A 17980-nucleotide genomic window follows, 5' to 3' on the forward strand; every position below is an offset into this window, starting at 1 on the left:
TGCTTTCACTATATACCTGCACAGCAAAAAGTTACAGTCTTCGTGACAATAGATAGCTATTTTCCACAAATTCATTCCCCTCAGCCACAAAGAGCATTTCCCTTGCTCCTTTCTCAAGTCTTGCCTGTGAACTTTAAAAAAATAATAATAATAATAACAACTGGTGCCACAAGCCTGACTTTTCAGCCCACAGTACACACGCAGAATGAGAGTGGAACAGCTGTCTTCCCACAGCTGGTCAGTGTTGCATTCCTCTGAGTTCTGTGGTTGCAGACTGCAAAGTGAAGCTTAACCAATAATTGCCATTATTTTCACATTAGAGCATGCAGGTGCAATGACAGTGGGAAAATTGGCAAAGGGCCAAAAGGCTGGGGAAGGCATTCAGAGAGTGGATTTAAGGACAAGAAGATAGTTTCCTAGTAGCACAATAGCCTAGCTACATGTTAAAGGACAAAATGGTCTTATACATCAATTTAACATTCAATGAAGAGTTTTTGCCTCTTGTCCTAGTAGCTGATTTACATTACTCTTGTTTAATTGGTTAAAATCCCCTACACTAAGAAAGCTATTTATTTTGTCATGTTTATCAACCACTGCGGCCGCACTGGCGGTAACTCCTCAGTGAAGGCTACATTGGTTTCTCGTTTCTGCAGTTTATTCCCACAAGTAGCTACACATAAAAGGCAAGTTTTCCAAGCGGCAGCCATAACTTACCTTTACAACACACTGTTTACATTTTTATATCATTATTACAAGTCTACTCAATAGCGTATGTCTGCAAACAGACCTAAAATTAGACCAGAAACTGCCATCCTACAACTACTAAAGACAGTAACACTTAACTTCAAAATCCGTATCACTTAAGACTACCCAAAACTAGTAGTCTGGGAGAAGGGAGAGATTGTTTGCGTGGGTTTCTTTTTTTGTTTGTTTTTAAAAGAAAGTGCCTAAGCACCTCTATAGCATACTTACTCTCGCTCCTTCTCTGTCAGTTTGTCATTGATATTATCTTTGATTGTAGACCTGGAGCCCTTGTGAATTATGGGATACCTGAGTGGCACTTGTAAGAAGTACGATATCATTGAAACCAAATGAGCGGTGTAGCCCAGGGCAACAGCAATGCTTCCGTCATCTTTTGCTGTCAATAATAAAAAAATCCATTATGTAACCAACTGAATCTCAATGAAAACTCAAAAGTTCATGCTTATTGCACAATGAAAACATGACAAAGCTAATGAAGCTATCACAGCTTATAGCCTAACAGACTTAAATCTGAAACAATTTAAATTGCTTTACGATTGTTTGCTAACCACCATTTCCATCTTACGTTAAAAGGCAACACAAAACAGGTGATGGCCAAGTCCTTCTTCCAGTTTTACACTTCCAAAGTTAGAAGTTACTCTTCTCAAAGTTTGGTGGGCAGGAAAGGGGAAGAAGAGAGGGGAGAAGTGAAAGAACATTTCTAAGCCAAAATTCAAGTCTTAAGCTTTCTGCATTTCTCTAGATGTAGCTGACAAATTGCTGAAGTCAGAAAAGCTGCATTCCTTCATAACTTTATATATTAGGGAGAGTCAGGGGACAACCAACTAAACTGAGGTCCTCTTTCAGGAAGCATTTAATGACGCTTTAACATCTATGAAACCATAGCAAGCTCTAGAACAAGATATGGTATATGGATTTGAAAATGGCACCCTTTTCTTTTCTACCCATCTAAAAGGCTGTTCCAGTAAAAGATGTTTCACATCTGCACCACAAACTTGTTCTTCAAAGAACAGTATTTGATACTGCAGATGCTTGATTTTTTTAGTATCGTTCTCTAACAGTCTGAAGTCAGATAACTGCTGTTCAAGTTTCACTCCATATTTCACTGAATTGAATGCTAAGTCTTTCCTTCCTGTATTTCTAAAGACTCTAAAGAATTAATAATTCTTTTAAAATCACTTAACAGCAGTAAACTGCCACTGCAGCAAAATATGCACGTTCAAGAACTACAAAATTGAGTTGTCAGACTTACTACAATCAGTAAAACAATGCAATAAACTGACCTTTGTCATACTGTCAAATTAATTCATGTTAAAGTGCATGCGTTCATTATTCCAGCATTCAATATACATAATTAGCTTATGCTAACAACATGAGGATTTGGTTTTTTTTTTTTTTTTTTTTTTTAAAAAAACACACATACACACGAGTTGGATATTTCACTATGGGTTTTTGCTTGAGAAACCACATGCCTGGCAGACGGAACAACTACTGAGAGCAAGACATTCACAAGCGGATTTTAATGAGTTTCCAATTCATGTAAAAACATTTGTAGATAAACGCATGCGTGCAGTTACCTGTACAACTGTTACACAGGCATGCATACGTATGTGCTTCTGCAACAGGATGATGTAGACAGTTACAGTAGAAGCTGACTTGTGAAATATTGCCATATCAAGGTAGGAATTACTGTGAGGTAGCTTTAAAGTCATATTTATGCAAGCTACTTATTTGGTAAGTTTACAAGCAACTACAGCAAACTACATGGCAATCCTTGCACGTCACCTGATCAAGATCTAGGCAACCTTTTTTACTATATAATCTCAAAATACAGAGGTACTTCTGTAAAAATCAACAGGGAGTTCCTTTGTGCTACCTAGTAACTAAGAATAAATAATGTCAAAGTTATCTTCCAGTCTAAATCTTTTCCAATCATAAATTTGCATCCTAAGCTATTGCCCCGTTTACTTAAACAAGTTTACATCAGTGTCAACTGTAAGCATTAGATTAAGAATATCCAGATACCTTGAAAGTCTTCAGAATTGGGAAGCTTTACTCCACAAACAAAGTAATCCTTTTGATCATTCTGTAAATTTAAAAATCAACAGCAGAAAATGAGACTGGGACAACAATTTCCAGACAACAGAAACTTGCACAAAACCCTATGACAACAAAGCAAGCATTTTTGTTAAGCAGGACTAAATATTCAATGAAATCCAGAGTGACATTGAGATTGTGTTTTATTCTACATTTAATTCAGAAATAAATTCTGAAATAGTAATAATATAGAAATATATAATTTTTTTTAAAAAGGAAGAGCTTCATTTTAATCAGCTCCTTATACAAAGGGTTTAGGAGCTCCATCTTTTGACAAATGTTTCTGTGTAATCTTCTGAAGTTTAGCTAATGGACTGTCAGCTTTACTTTAAATAATTACATATGAAATACCAAGCATCCGTCAAGTTGTAGCTATATACACACACATTCTATGCTTATAACGGAGACTGAGAGGTACTAGTATAAACCTCATAAGGTGCGAACCAAGTACCACATCCAAGAAAGATGGAAAAACGGCATGAGTAGAGAACATGTTTCATCAGGAAGAGAACAGACATTTGCTGTAAGTGTAAGAAACAGAAAATTCCTTTCTTGAGGCTGTTTGGAAAATCTGAAACATACCAAATCAATAGGGTAGATATAGGATAGCTCCGACAGTAATTGCTTGCATCGAATAGTCAGCTGGGCATTCGTCTTCAAAAACAGTTCTCTTCAGGGAAAAGAGAACCCAAAAACATTAGTTTCTTCAAAGCTTCAAGTAAACGTATCAAACCCTTGCAATCCTTCCGCATCTTTCCAAATATCATTTACCCTCCCTTAAGACAGTTAGGTAATTTCACAAGGATAATTACAGAAGACACAGCTATTTTTTCATTTTTGGTTGGTTGCATCTCATACTATAGGCATATTTTGACTAAAACAATTAAGTATCGCAAAGCAGTGATCCACAAAACAGAAGTCCTGTCACAGTCTACAGGTGCAACAGAGCATCTGTTTTCTTCTCTTCCAGCCTTACCATCGTTAATTCCCACTTTAGACATCAATAAATTATAGGAGAGATTTCTTAACAGTAGTTTTAGGGTGACAATATGGAGAACTTGGTGCAACACAAGTCCCATCCAAATGCCTTATTTATAAGGCTATATTTCCTTCCCAGTCACAGACAAGTGGAAAAATCATGGATCCTTTTACCTCTTAGCAGTGCATTCCTTTTTTAATTCATGCAGGGATTCATTATGCTCTTGAAGCTTCTGGTATTCCGTCTCAAATGCATTTTCTATACAATATAAGGAGTCAGACCAAAAAAAGGCAATATCAAGTATTTTCTTAATTATCTGACATTCCAAAAGCAAATACTGACATACATTTTCGCACTAATCCTCCAACTACTCTTAGATGCCCCTTTTCCATGCTATGCTGCCAAACTGAGAAATAACAGCGCAGAAGAAACATCCATCCTCGTGCGCTATACACCGTTCACCAGCCAAATGCAACCAACAAAACCTCATTCTCCTTTAACACTTGCGCCCCTCATGTGTCTAGTAGTAGAGTAATTAAGTAACTCAAGTTAAGGTAACTCAAATACCTGCACAGCTAGAATCAAATAAATGGCAAACACTTCATCTTTAGTAACAATTATGTATTTTGGATTCAGCTGGGATATTCAAAAACATCCTGCAACAAGATCAAACACCTGCACAGCTCTGCTGCTCATGAGCTCTAATGGGACAATGTAGTACAAAGCACAGCATTTTACCATAGGACAATTCCCCAGTGAAACAAAACATGAAGGAAACTGAGCATCTCACTTTCACTTCTATACTAAGCCATTTAGAAGGACAGTTGTTATCTAGAACTTAAAATGGGAGCCTAACCAACAGCAGAGGTACAATAACATTCCTCATGACATTAAAACGTGCCTGCATCACGCCACCATTCGCTGCATTACACTGCGGCTTTTCTGAGTCTCTCATACAATTTTCATCAAGCACAGATTTAAAATTGCTTTATACAGGTATCATATTAAGAAGATAATCTAGAGACATGATACCAGAAATTGTTGTCAAGAATTCAGTATGACACAGATGGTGAAGAGATTATATCTGGCTGAAAGCTTCAGATAAAGGAAGACACAGGCACACTAGAGAGATCAAAATAATGAAACGCCAACTTTGTTTTAATCACGACTTCCGTAAGGCAGGCTATAACTCTTCTGACGAGTGGATTATGAATATCAACAGAAGAAGCATTAATATTTCTACACCCACCTCTTTCATGCAAATTATTTTGTTTCTTATGCAATAAGGCTACTTCTTGACCCAGGGCCTTCTTCTGCCTCTCCAACTCATTACGTAGCACCAGGATCTTCAACTGTAAACATTCACTCTCCTTTTTCTATCAGGAAAAGACAAAAAAACAGAAAATTAATTTTTAAAAGCTTTTCTACATTCCATCTTTTCTATAAGAAGGGTGATAAAATGGAAGGGGAAAAATAGGACAAGAATAGCATCTGCAAGATCAAAGCTGAGCTGAATAGATTACCACAGGCAATCAATTACCAAGGACCCTTCTCAGTTTACTGCTCTGGAAGAAGAGAAATTCAGCTCTGTCCTGCAGCACTTGTTCCTTCAACGGGGTGCATCTCCTCTCCTGTGTTCACTGAGGCAACCTGGCCCAAGGCAGAAATCAGGAGGAGAGGTGGGAGCAAGCTTTTGCAAGACAAGGATAAAAAAAAGACTAATAGCAGAGAGCTAACAGCACAGCAAGCATTCCTTGGCAAAGGGTTTGGTAGCAAGCGGGGAGATGAGCAATGAAGAGTCTATACTGAATTGAAGCAGGGAGCTGAAAAAGGCATATCTGAGCTATGCTACTATATTCATTTCCCAATTTCAGGGTGATGAGGAAAGGCTACAGAAGGAAAGAGCACATAGAGCAGGAAATAGATTACGTCATTACACGTAATTACATTTGAAGGAACCTTCCTTTAAAAGTTTAGAATATCTCCCATATCTACTCTAAATTTATTCCTGCATATTTAAAAAGTAGCAGCTTTGTTCTCTGATGCATTTTCTTCATTAAGAAATTGTGCTGCCACATGTGTAATGCAGTAGAATTTTCTTCAATTATAGGGTTTTTTCTTTTCTTTTTTTTTTTTTTTAAAGGAAGGAACACATACCTCGTTTTCCAGATATTTATTGAGAGTAACTGAATATAAATTCAAAATGGATAAGAAATTACATCCATTCAGTCCAGTCATGCCTCTGATAATTCAAAACCTGAAGGGGCATCAATCAGATATACTTGCAAGCAAGCCTGGTGCAAGTACTACCAGACATTGTCTCTTCGTGTAACTCTGTTAAGCTTTCACTTTTTCAAGCAGCTAACAGAGATAATTTTACTTCAACACTAGGTGCGTGAAGAAAAGTCAGCTTTTGCTGAACTTTTCCCTCCACTTCATATTTGCTTCGATTATACATGTACGTTCAGCATTCTGGTTCGAGATTACAGCAGGAAACATGACTCAGTATTAGGGCATGAAACTACAGTTCACACACTTATGAAGAGGCATGGTAGCCCAACAAGAGTTTCCACTACTAAAGAAAGGAACAGAAAAGTAGGTGAGCATTTCTTTATACCACAGAGGATTTTATCAAGAAGTTGCATCACAGGTGTGATCTGTCACTTTGGATTCTTCATATAGTTTTGCCTATGCATATTCATAAAGGAAACCCTTCACTTGGAGGGAGAAGGAAAATTATAATTGTGAGAAGAGACAGTTAAATACCTTTTGACAACAACGAAATCAGCAAAGGTCAAATAAACTCCAGGCTGGAATCACTCAAATGAGATCTTAAACTGCCCCTTAAGGGAGCTGACTTCGTCTACAAGACAACCTTGTGACTGGTGTTGGTAAGCGAACTCTAATTTTTCCGATTTTGTCAATCCCTTAACTCTGTTCGAAACTTCAGGGAATCAGACAAGTACTCTCAACCCAGAATCCACCTTATAGTAGTAAGATACGTCCACATCAACAAGCAGCTTGCCGTTTACTAAGCAAGGCACCAGATGCATGCCAGTGGGTGCCAATATAAGCTTCTATACGAAGTCACACGAGCAGTTCAGCCCTGTCAACTCATTGCTTTGAATTAAGCTCAGCTCTTCTGTGAGGAGACTACTGCCACTGTATTTTTTGTGTTTGTGTTCTTTTGGGGATGGGGAGGGCAGGAGAGGAGGAGCAAGACAGGTAGAACACTAAACGTAAAAAGCCATTGCAAGATCTAACATAATATTTAAAATGAATGTGTCACTTCAGTGAAAGCTTTTACATGAATCCCACTCTCCCAAGAGGAGTAGGATACAAGAAGATACAGCTAGTAGACACTCCCCATAAAATCCATCATAGGTTCTCTTTTGGATTAATCCAAATCATTAAAAGTTGGTCTTTCCCAATAAAATCTTTCATTCATTATGCAATGCCTATGCTTTTATAGCATAAAAGCAATTTACAAAATAATGCTAAAATAGGATAAGCAATTGATTAATTTTTCTCAGGAATATACATAAATCTAAAATCCATTATGTTGCACTTCTCAGGTAAGTTCCCACTCAAAATGGTAGGGTTAAATCAAAGTTTTAAAAAAAGGCAAGCTTTTGGCCAAGACATACCAACTATACACTTCAGAAAGCCTGTAGAATAAAGTTTTACATAACAAACCTACCAGTTCGTTGCTTGTAGATGTACATCTCAGCTTTTCTTCAATCTCCCTTCCTATTTTCTGAACAGTTACCTGAGTCTGTTTAATTGCACACTGGGCTCTGTGAAGCCTGCAAGGAGAAGACAGATTATAACTGTACTAAGATTCCCCACTTGCATCCTAATCACGAACGTGCCAGTTTCCTCAAAAACAGCAGAGGTAGCATGAATTCAGCTTATCAGCATCTTCTTTGAAATGAAACAAAGTGGAATCATCAATTGCACAGCTCATAAATAAGGATCCAAAGTGAAGCAGGAAGTCTAAATTTTGTCAAGTACCAGATGTCCTTTTCATCCACTAAATTCATTAGAGGCCAAAGATGCAGAGCTGCAGGTGAGATTGTGGGTAATTATAGGGTTCCCACGTAATACCTAGTAAGTTGCAGCAGGGTTGATAACATCAAGACATAAGGATAAATACACGGCAGTTACAGTGAGCACTACTAACAAAAAAAAATAGACAATCAAAAATAAAATAAAATAAATAAAAATAAACTAAAAAGCAGGAATCTTTTAGATAACATAACATAACAGCCATTCTCGCCAAGAGCATGAACCACCTTTAGTATTTCCAAATATGCTATGGTCCCCTCCGAAATGAAATGATAAACTACTTAATTAAATCAGGTTTTGAGTAGGGAAAAGAAAATGATTATGCATTTATGAGCACCTAGTTTGACTTTAGGGTGAAGAACGAACTGAGTAGTCACTATATTTATCAGAAAAAAAGATACCCAGAGGACAACAATGGCAATGCACCTCTGGAAAAGCATTAATGTATATCTTAGGACTAATGAGTACTGCAGTGGAACCTAGAACTTAATGTATCATTTGCAGGAAAAGGAAGCGATCCGAAGATGTAGAATATGGCTTTCAAGGCATGCAAACACAGGTGTACTTTTCCATTCACAGTTTCTTAATTGTTAATGGCTTCTCCTTTCATAAGAACATTCTTCAGGCAGCTTTGCTACTAGAGTAAGTATTTAACTCAACTGAAGGTCTAGTCAGAACAGCAAGAAGGGGTCAGCGGATAACCTATTGCATGAAAAGTGTGTTTTGCTGGGCAAACATCTACGTAGCAGACCAAGCCTCTGAGTACATTTCAATGACTATTTCTGTCAGCCAAAATTAAAATCTCCCATCTCTGTCGCTGCATAGAAACGGTTACTAAAAGCAAGGCTAAGAATTTGCTAAGAACCAAGGACCAAAGCATTACAGCATACAGAAGAGGTTGCTCAGCTCCTTCCTTTCACACTGCCTAGTCTCTTCCAGCTTTATCCAAGTAATGGAAGTACTGCTATTTAAAATTTTAAGTGTTCTGCATGCAGCTAGAAGATAACCAGGCATCATGCTTCATGTACGAGTAGCAACAAAGCTTTATTCCTTCTCATATTATCCCCTTTCAGCATCCCATCTCTGCCCAATGGCACGCATATTACCTATTAGTCTCACACTGCAACCAGCATGAGACGAGTACTTAAACCATCCAGCCCATCAAGCCAATAAAGCAAGACGAGCTAGTATATGGATAGAGAAAAACTAATACTAGGAATATTAAGCAAGATCATTATCATTTAGGACTTTTCTAAATGCATTCACCTTGAGTTTATAACTTAGAACAGATACCCTTTAGCTCCTTGGCACTATTGCTTCTCCTGTACTCCTTTTACTTCCCATTCTCTGTAATAAGTTCTTGTTTCAAATTATACCAAATGGTTCCTTCAGTTTCTTTACAGGTCCTCAGACTGCTCATAGCAATGCAGACTTGTCACTCCACCATTTCAAGTCATTTGAGGCCTTCAAAATTTCTTTCCACGTCTTTCCTTGAACCGGTCCAAAATTCTTATTACTTGTAAGAGGTTTCCGAAACTTTCTGCAGCTTAGCACACTAAAGTACATCCAGAAATAGCTTTAAAAAAAATGAAGAGAAAAAAACCACAACCATCTAAATCAAGCAGCATGGCTCTGCTGGCTGTTACAGCAAAAAAGGACTGCTGAGGCCAACACTACTGAGTTACCCAAGGGCTCGATCTCACATCCCCTCTGGAGCAGCAAGACCTCACGAAAATGCTGATGTCCGACTGAGAACTACATCTAACACCTCCCACCCTCAGGAACGCCTCTCAAGGTTTTCAGTAATGTAACCTACAGTACAAAGGTCAGAGTCAAGGTTTACCACCTTCCTGAACATCACTGAAAGCTCTGCTGTCACATCATAGAGCAGGCTCTTAAGTTTCAGTAGTTTCCAGCTTGCTCTTTCCCGAAGGTCTGGAACATTTTTTTTTCCAGACAAAGTCTAACTCAAAGCTCAAATAGCTAAGACTTACAGGGAAAGACTAATAACAGTGAAATTCTTTCTTTCCCCTTCATCTAATTTTGTACTGGAAGAGTATTCTTTATTTAGCCTTTTAAGTGATTAAGGAAGAGGCTCGGTAAAGTCTTCGAGACATGCCACTGCAGTAGCAAAAAAAAAAAAAAAAGTGAAAAAAATGGTCAAAAGTGTTTTCCCAGTGAAAGAGTATTTACATAATTGATATAATCATTACAGGGTTGTTAGGCAAGTTCCTCACAGTGATTTGATCAATACTCAGCTAACAACCTACAACAAACGTTATAACAAGTTCAAGTACTTCTACCCATGCCCTAGCATAAGGTACAGACATCTATTGAGAAGTTCTTCTTAAATTAGGACATGCCTGAAGATATTTCTTCAATGTGATGAATATAGCTCTCTAAAGGTATATTCCTAGACACTGTTACATAGTATAATGCAATAATCAAGAATGTTTTCGTTAAGAAATATCATCCAGTCATTCCCTGCAGTGTAGAAAAAGGCTACAGTTAAACAAGGCTCTTGTCATGCCAAACGGTAGTGCCATTTACATCGAGTCACCCAGTATCAACAAGTCTTCATTCTTGTAACCCCAGTAGGTTAACTGTTGTCCCGAGAACTTTAAAACGGTAAGAGTAAGGTCATGTCACACCTGAAGTTAAGCTTTCCAAAGTTAAAAATTTCGGGACATCCTGTCACAAAAGTAGCAACTGTCAACAAAAATTTCCCTCCCCTACGCTAAGAGCCCCCACTGTACCCTCCTGGCAGCCTTTGGACATCCAAAGGAAACAAACTAAACCCCAAGAACATCCGTGTGGAAATTCTGTGCATCACTTCTGCTTGCACAAGACAGACTTCAGTGGAATCCATTATGATTACACCAATGAATGGAGATCAGCAAATTTAGGCTGCAAACTTGGATTAAAGTTTGGATACAATTAACGGATACAAGTTTCAATGCTAATTGACTGCATACCGTTTCCATTGCTAGTCTGAACGCAAGTCCAAAGCTACAGCCTAAAGTTAGCACAATTTGTGCTTTCAGTACAATCCGCCTCAGTTTAGTAATTGACAATTATGAGTCAACCGATGGCATAATCTACATGCTATCAGCCAACACAGGATTCTTCTTACACCGTTCAAGTTTTTTTTTTTTTAAATAATTAAAATTAGCACTTACAGAGCACTTTTACAGCTAATTCACAGCTTCAAGAGGCCATTGGCCTGCTACCAAATTTCCTTCAGCAGTAAGGAAAGCCAAGACAATTACAGCAGAAACTTAAGACTTTTTAAAGAGACAGCTGAGCCAATAGTGTCGTCATGCAGCGTCTGCAGGCCGTTCTAGCGTCGCTGCAGCAGCTAATAGCCATTGTCAGCCAGCATTAGTGTAAAATGAACATAACTGTGGCAAGATTTACTGCTGTTGCTTGAGCCCCCAAAGAGCTGCTGTGCAATTGTCCAAGATCAGGTGAGTTCTACACTGCTGCCTGGGAAAGCACTGAAAAACCAAAGCAGAGATTCAAACTCTTTACAGAAGGCGGCCTCTTATAATACTTTGGAGGTGCAGCTCTGTGAAGCTATTGTCCCACCTCCATCCTCAGATCACTTGCTTTTGGAGATGAGGGAGACTAAGAGGTAACAAAACACCCTCCCTTCCAAAGGAAGTTTGAAAGGCAATGGGATATATACAAAAACTTTAGCCAAACACTGTAATCCAGGACCAAAAAAGCTTCATCCCAATGATCTATCAAGAACCTGCAGGCAGAAATTCAGCATCCCTCTCCTCTTCACTTGCTAGCCCACATCTCAGCAACTCAGGAACTATTTGGGAATTTCCTTCTAACCAGTAGGAAGGACTAAGTCTGAACTGAAATCCCCCCCCCCGCAATGACTTTCTACCTTGGCTGTTAAGATTTGACACAATTCTAGCACACAAGAAAAAAAACTTTTTGGCCAAGAAAAAGTTGAGTAATTTTGTACCTTCATGCATCTTTACAATTGGACTTGTTTTTGTTATCAAACACACACAGGTACGGATTTGAAAAAAGAGGTGCCAAGTTTCGGACTTCATCATTACACGACTTCTTAACAATAACCTCCTCATCTGGTTTGCAAGATCAAGCGTTCTTTCAAACTTCTCAAAGGCTGTGGAGTGCAATAGTCTGAAATATCTTGGCTTTACAACTCAGGAACCGGCTGTAACAACACATTTGCTCTCTTTCAGCTTGCAATTAACATATGAAGGTTCAATTAACCTGCCTTCCTTTAAGAGGCACTACAGTATCCTGAAACAAAGATGTCCTCTCTTGATCATGAATTATCCCAGTGATCTACTTTATTCAGTAAGTACTTTCCAGGCTGCCATCTTTAAAACTAATAATAATAGGCGCCATCTGCGACAGATTATGCTAAATACTTCATGTAGTAAAGCAACTGAAAGCTGGAGTGTAGTCACAGTTGTGCCTATTAAGCTAACATATGCTTACATTTATATTAATGATAAAATCTCAACTTTATTAGACATTTGACAAACAACTATGTAGTTCTATCATGTATTCCAAATATCTATTTGTTTCTAATAGACACATCTGGATTTTTCATGAACAAAACTTTAAGCCGTAAATACATCAATTAATTACAGCAGTAACATGCTACAGCTACTTCCCACAAGAAAAATAAGTGCCTATGGTCATATTCGCCAGAACAATATTAGCGAGCCTAAATTTAAACTGAGGATTACTACCAGGGATTTAGAAAATAGAACAGACCTTTTCTGGCAGTAAAAGAGATGTAGGCTCCTGAAAGTACAATACCCAATCCTATTATTAAAAAAAATCCAAGACTTTCCTATTAAATACAGAAAACTCAATGCACACTTTATTTCAGCCCAGAGAGTAGATGGAAAGTGCCAGCCAGTTTTAAGACGCATGTATTTTACATAGCCCCTTTAACCATCACCTGCTACATCCACTTTCCCACAAGAAAGATTATTTCTGATTTATGATCATATACTCCCTTCTTCCATTTCTTCAGAAACTTATTCCTACAATTTGTCAAAGCAGATGGAGAGCAAGAAAAGACACTAGGGAGTGAGCGCAGAATAAAATACAAGTCTCCTGACTTGCTCACTTGTGGTATTACAGCACTGACTCTTGTGGAAACTTAGGGAAGTCGCACAAGACAATGCTGTTGAGGCATGGATACCTTCTCTCCTCTTTTCAAACAGTTTTAAATTGTGATCAGTGTGCAAGACTTGAATGAACAAGTTTCTGAATAATCAAATCCATGTGGACACTGCAAGAGTGGATGCTTCGAGCTATTTGCACCCTGTGGAAAAAAGGAAAAATATGTCTATCAGACTAGCAGCAGGGGATGTCCTGGCCTCAACTCAGAGGATCATTTAAAGGAGTTAGCTAGTATACAGATCACCTCAGAAACGCATGGGGCATGGCGAGAAGAGCAGAAAGTCTTAAAATGAAGCATGAAGAGTTTTTTTTTTTTCCTTCCTCCCCTACAGAAATGGGATCACAAATCCTGATGCGTCTTCTTCTTAAAACCAAAAAGAAAAAACCACAAAACAGATTTGCCCCCAGGGCTGGATAGACTTACAGCTTGACTTTTATTCAAAGAACAAATATTTACTGCAAATATGAATTATGTTTATTTTTGTTCTTTACACTAGTGTTCATAGATTTGCTGTTACAGAAACCCTTGCCAGTGCAAACAAACAGGATCACATCTGAGATGTTTTGTATAGCAGGAAGGCAAATTACATATAAAAATAAAATTTCCTGTGGGCATAAATACATAAAGACAACTTCTACCAGAAGCAGAACAGGGACGCTGGTAGATTCTGATGGCCTTTTGCTGCCAAGCAGCCTACCAACAAATCTTAATATATGTTTTAATTCTTGTCCTGAAGCAGTGAGTGAAGCTAAGGATGCAGTTCACTGCATAACTGAAAAGAAATGCACAAATTCAAGCTGATAGGATTTCAGGCTCCACCCAAAAAGGGAAACAGCTGCTGTCAAGTTAATCGTGTTCTTCTATTTGCAGTCCACATGACTGATAAGCTGTTTGCGACACCTGAGTACAGGTCTTACCCACTAGAGGAAGAAGGGGGGGAAAACACTCATCTATTTGGGTAACTCATTTTTTCAAACTGCAGCTGCACTTTTTCCTGGAGCCCAACTCCGAACCCAAATCAAAACGTCCTTCCAAGAGGACTAGTTGTAATTCACAGTTGTAGAATGGGAGAACAGAGACCTAGCACCAGACAAGCAAAAGGCAAAGGAGGCAGTCCTAACTTTGTGTGAGTATCCTGCAGCTCCTCAATCATAGGTGCATACAGAGAGATCACTTCCCACATACACCCGCTCTTTAATAAAAAAGAGAGACAACCAAACAAAAAAACACCCCCCCACACCATTCTCCTGATGAGAAATCTTTAATCCACTCTATTCCTTCTCAGTCCAAATGCAACACTGACTTTCTCTGATGCTCTTAGATATTTTTGAGACATGACTGAAATTTTTGCCCAGGCCAAAAGATATAGCAACTAGTAGCACTGTTCTAGAATTACTATGATCATACCCAGGACAAAAATCAAAGACAGTGAAAAGTGTCCCAGTGTAATTCCTCTCAAAATCCTGCTTTTTAAACACTTCCAGGTATCTGTTAGAAATTGGTTTTAGGCAAGTGACATGCTGTTTTTCATCTACTGTAATCAGGTTACAGCAAGGATGAGGATCGAGTTATGATTTCTAATGCAATCCAAAACAGAACATCACTTCATTGATACAGTCTTTTGATTGCTGTCACAAATAAAGCAACAGAATAAAGCTACTTTTAAAGTGCTGCCCAGCTCTGTGTAAGTGTCTCTCCCAAACAGCGTTTTGAAACTGATCAAAAGTTAGCAACCTCCCTGCTGCACTCACACTAAAAATCTGCTACTACACAGCTGCTTCGTTCCACACGGTGGATATTGGGAAAGCTGAAGATAAGACCAGCAAGAGAGGAAGACTACCAACCTTGCACTTCAGTATACAGAAGACCTCTTATGCTTCATGGACTGTGTCAACTTACTATGACCTGTGCTCTCTTCTACCAACTATGGCCAAAGTGATGCTTGGAAATTGACTCTTCTGATGACTGATTTGCCTCAGTTTCCATAAAGCCATCATAAGATTGCTTTATGATCTTCCATCATAAGATTAAAATGCCTGGGAATAAATTTGTCCAAAAGTCTGATCCTACAGCTCAAAACTCCCAAGGAGCCTCGTGAAAAATTCAAATCCCAGTTTCCATCTGCATTCGCTACTTCCCAGGAATACACTACCCCAAAATTCCAAGCCCCGTGACTTTAGGCCAAGACAGATCACGCTTTGTATACTGTTCAGTCATTTTAGTACTGCTTATTGAAGTACACAAGAGCACTCATGAGGTCAGATTACAGTTCATATTTATTTATACTGGCCTTAGGCCCCCTGGGTTTTCACATCCAAAGCCAAGGAGATACTTGTCTTGTCTTGGCTGCCAGGGCAGCAAGGAAAGTCTTCCAGGTGAAAGTCTTTCCTAGTTAGAAACAGCAAATCTGGTCATCACAGAAAAAGAGCCACACTTATCGTGAGCAAAGGGAAGTTTTAACTGAAGAATTTACGGATTTGGGAACACAGGTCAGGCTAAGAGGAACCCTATGCATTCCACACTTGGCATATTATATTCCCACATCTGCTGGGAGAGAGTGATGGCAGCAGCAATAACAACACTAAGATCTGCAAGTCTGCAATATGAGCTAACAGTTTGGTCATTAAGATAGATAGTCACAAGAAAAGCTAGGACAAGACACAGGAAGAGTATTAGGCTAGTTGAAGGACAGCCTCTTCCTGCCATGCATATGCCACCATCTCAAGCTGCAGCAGGAACAGGGCTACATAAATATCCATAATACAACATTGAACGAGGTCTTGGTCAGGTACGTGACTTGGGATCCTTCTCTGAGGAACAGACAGCAAAGGAAAAAGCTAGAAACCAAAGCTGTTAGCACATATTTTAAAATATCTCATTTCCCTTAACAAGAGGCAGGACATACTGCATTATTTGCATTGCTATGTTAAATTGCATCAGTACAACCTCAGCTGTAACAGGACCATTTGGACATCTCACTCATACCACTCATCTCACTCTTTTCTGTTCTCCATATCACTGACATCTATCACTTCTATTCTCCATCTAGAGGACATTTTTTAGCTGAGGACTGAAATACAGCTACCAACTTCAATAAATAATTGGGGGGGGGGGGGGGGGAGGGAATGCTTATACTGACCACTTAGTTTTTCCTCTTCATTATTAGTTTCCGAGATTAACTTACATAAAGCTGCTACTTGTTAATTAAAACTGCTCCTAAAGATGGAAGCATTTGAATGTACAGGAAACAGTCGTTACAAAGTTCTTTCCTGGCATAAGTAAAGTTAAATAAAGCAGTGATTTTATATGGTGCCCTTTTCAACCTCAGCTATCCCGTGATTCTGTAATATTGTTAAAGGCGCAATTGATTCATTTCAAGAAAAACATGGCTCATACAAGTTTTTCTGAGCCCTTAACCTAAAATGCAATAATTAGTCACTAGTTCAGAAATTCAGCCCTGGTCCTCTTCACAGCAGTGTCTTGTTCTTGCCCATTTTAGGCCATTTAAAGTCACAAAAACGCAACCTGGGCCATCATTGCTATGAAGTGAAATATAAGGACAATTGGTCGCTTAATTTCATCATCTGGTTACAAAAGTCACGTTTACCTGTTCAGGACACTAAAATCATATTTATTTGCTTGTCATTAGAACTGTAAGGACTGGTTTTCTTCAATAAAAGCATGCCCTGTGTGTTCTCTGGAGCTGCTCTAGTTTTCAAGACTATACTACTGGATCAGATTCACATGTGGTAGCAGCAGTGGAAGCACTTTAATACCTAGCCGTATTATTTTAAAAAAATCAACTTTACCTAGGATAGGTAGGACTAGTAACGTTATGATAACTTCTTGGTGTTACTCTCTTACTAGCATCTCCAGTACTGAAATTGTATCAATATCAGTTTGTTTTTTTTTAAATCTAAGCAAAAATACAACCAAAACATTATCAGTTTATGTTGGCTAATCAAATAGCACAAACATGCCATGACAGCTGCTAAAGCAATGGTTAAATCATAAAGAAAGAGATTGTGACTGGAGAGATGAAGAATGTAGGAAGCAAAACTGCAAAGAGCCAGGTTTCATTAGCTCTTATATACTGCTCGTCTCCAAGGCAGACTTTAGCAGGACTTCCTGCACTCATGTATTTAGAGGTGAAAATGCTATATCAGAGGCCCAATTGGTTTAAGTGTTATAATATTATGAGAAAACAATTGTACAATACAAGGCATATTGTTTCAGTTCCTAAATACAAAAATATAAAATTTTAACATAATGGGCTTTATTGCCAGCATATCTCATCTTCACAATATCACTCAATACTGAAAGGTCTATTTTTCAAATTTTGTAGAAAAGAAAGGATAGGAAACTAACAGAATACTAAATATAAACCTATTCCCATCAGTGCTGCAAACGTGCTGAGAGCCTGATTACGGAGACATGTCCAGAACATGACCTCAGATGTATTTGGCCCATCCTGTGTGCTATGTGAAAGGTGAAATGTTTTACTGTACAACCTATTACTACCAGCTACATAATATATAGAAAGCCTTGAAGTGACCTCTTCTCAGGAAATATAACCATATGGCCAAGGGGAGGGAAAAACCTCAAAAATTTAGCTTTCCAGTTGGGCTGGTTAATTTTTGTCAGCTAGCCTTTTTAAAACAAACGGCTGTAAGAACATTCGTCATTTCCATATGGCATGAACAACTTATTAGCAGTGCAATATTTGCCTGAGGATGTTGCCTCTGCCCCAGAACAAGAAGGTTCACAAGTTAAGGTGCTGAGAACTTCTTTATGAAAAACTAAGCTGTCTGGGTACTTGAAACTTTTCCTCTTACTTAATTAACTTGTAAAACCATGTGATTAAGCATCTGAGCACATATGCACCATTT

At 38.5% G+C, this 17980-nt stretch overlaps 1 protein-coding gene across 1 annotated transcript in view; it reads right to left on the bottom strand.

The window, feature by feature from the left end:
* UVRAG (UV radiation resistance associated) overlaps positions 1–17980 on the bottom strand; it is a 97879-nt gene that overhangs the window by 47621 nt on the left and 32278 nt on the right. Inside the window, exons 7-12 of the mRNA XM_068930738.1 lie at positions 7539–7644; positions 5088–5214; positions 4012–4096; positions 3442–3529; positions 2788–2848; positions 973–1138 (exon numbers count right to left, since the gene is read on the bottom strand). Coding sequence (XP_068786839.1) covers positions 973–1138; positions 2788–2848; positions 3442–3529; positions 4012–4096; positions 5088–5214; positions 7539–7644 — 633 coding nt within the window. The remainder of the gene's footprint in view (positions 1–972; positions 1139–2787; positions 2849–3441; positions 3530–4011; positions 4097–5087; positions 5215–7538; positions 7645–17980) is intronic.

The sequence above is a fragment of the Struthio camelus genome, chromosome 1 (assembly GCF_040807025.1).
Source record: "Struthio camelus isolate bStrCam1 chromosome 1, bStrCam1.hap1, whole genome shotgun sequence".
Classification (NCBI taxonomy): Eukaryota; Metazoa; Chordata; class Aves; order Struthioniformes; family Struthionidae; genus Struthio; species Struthio camelus.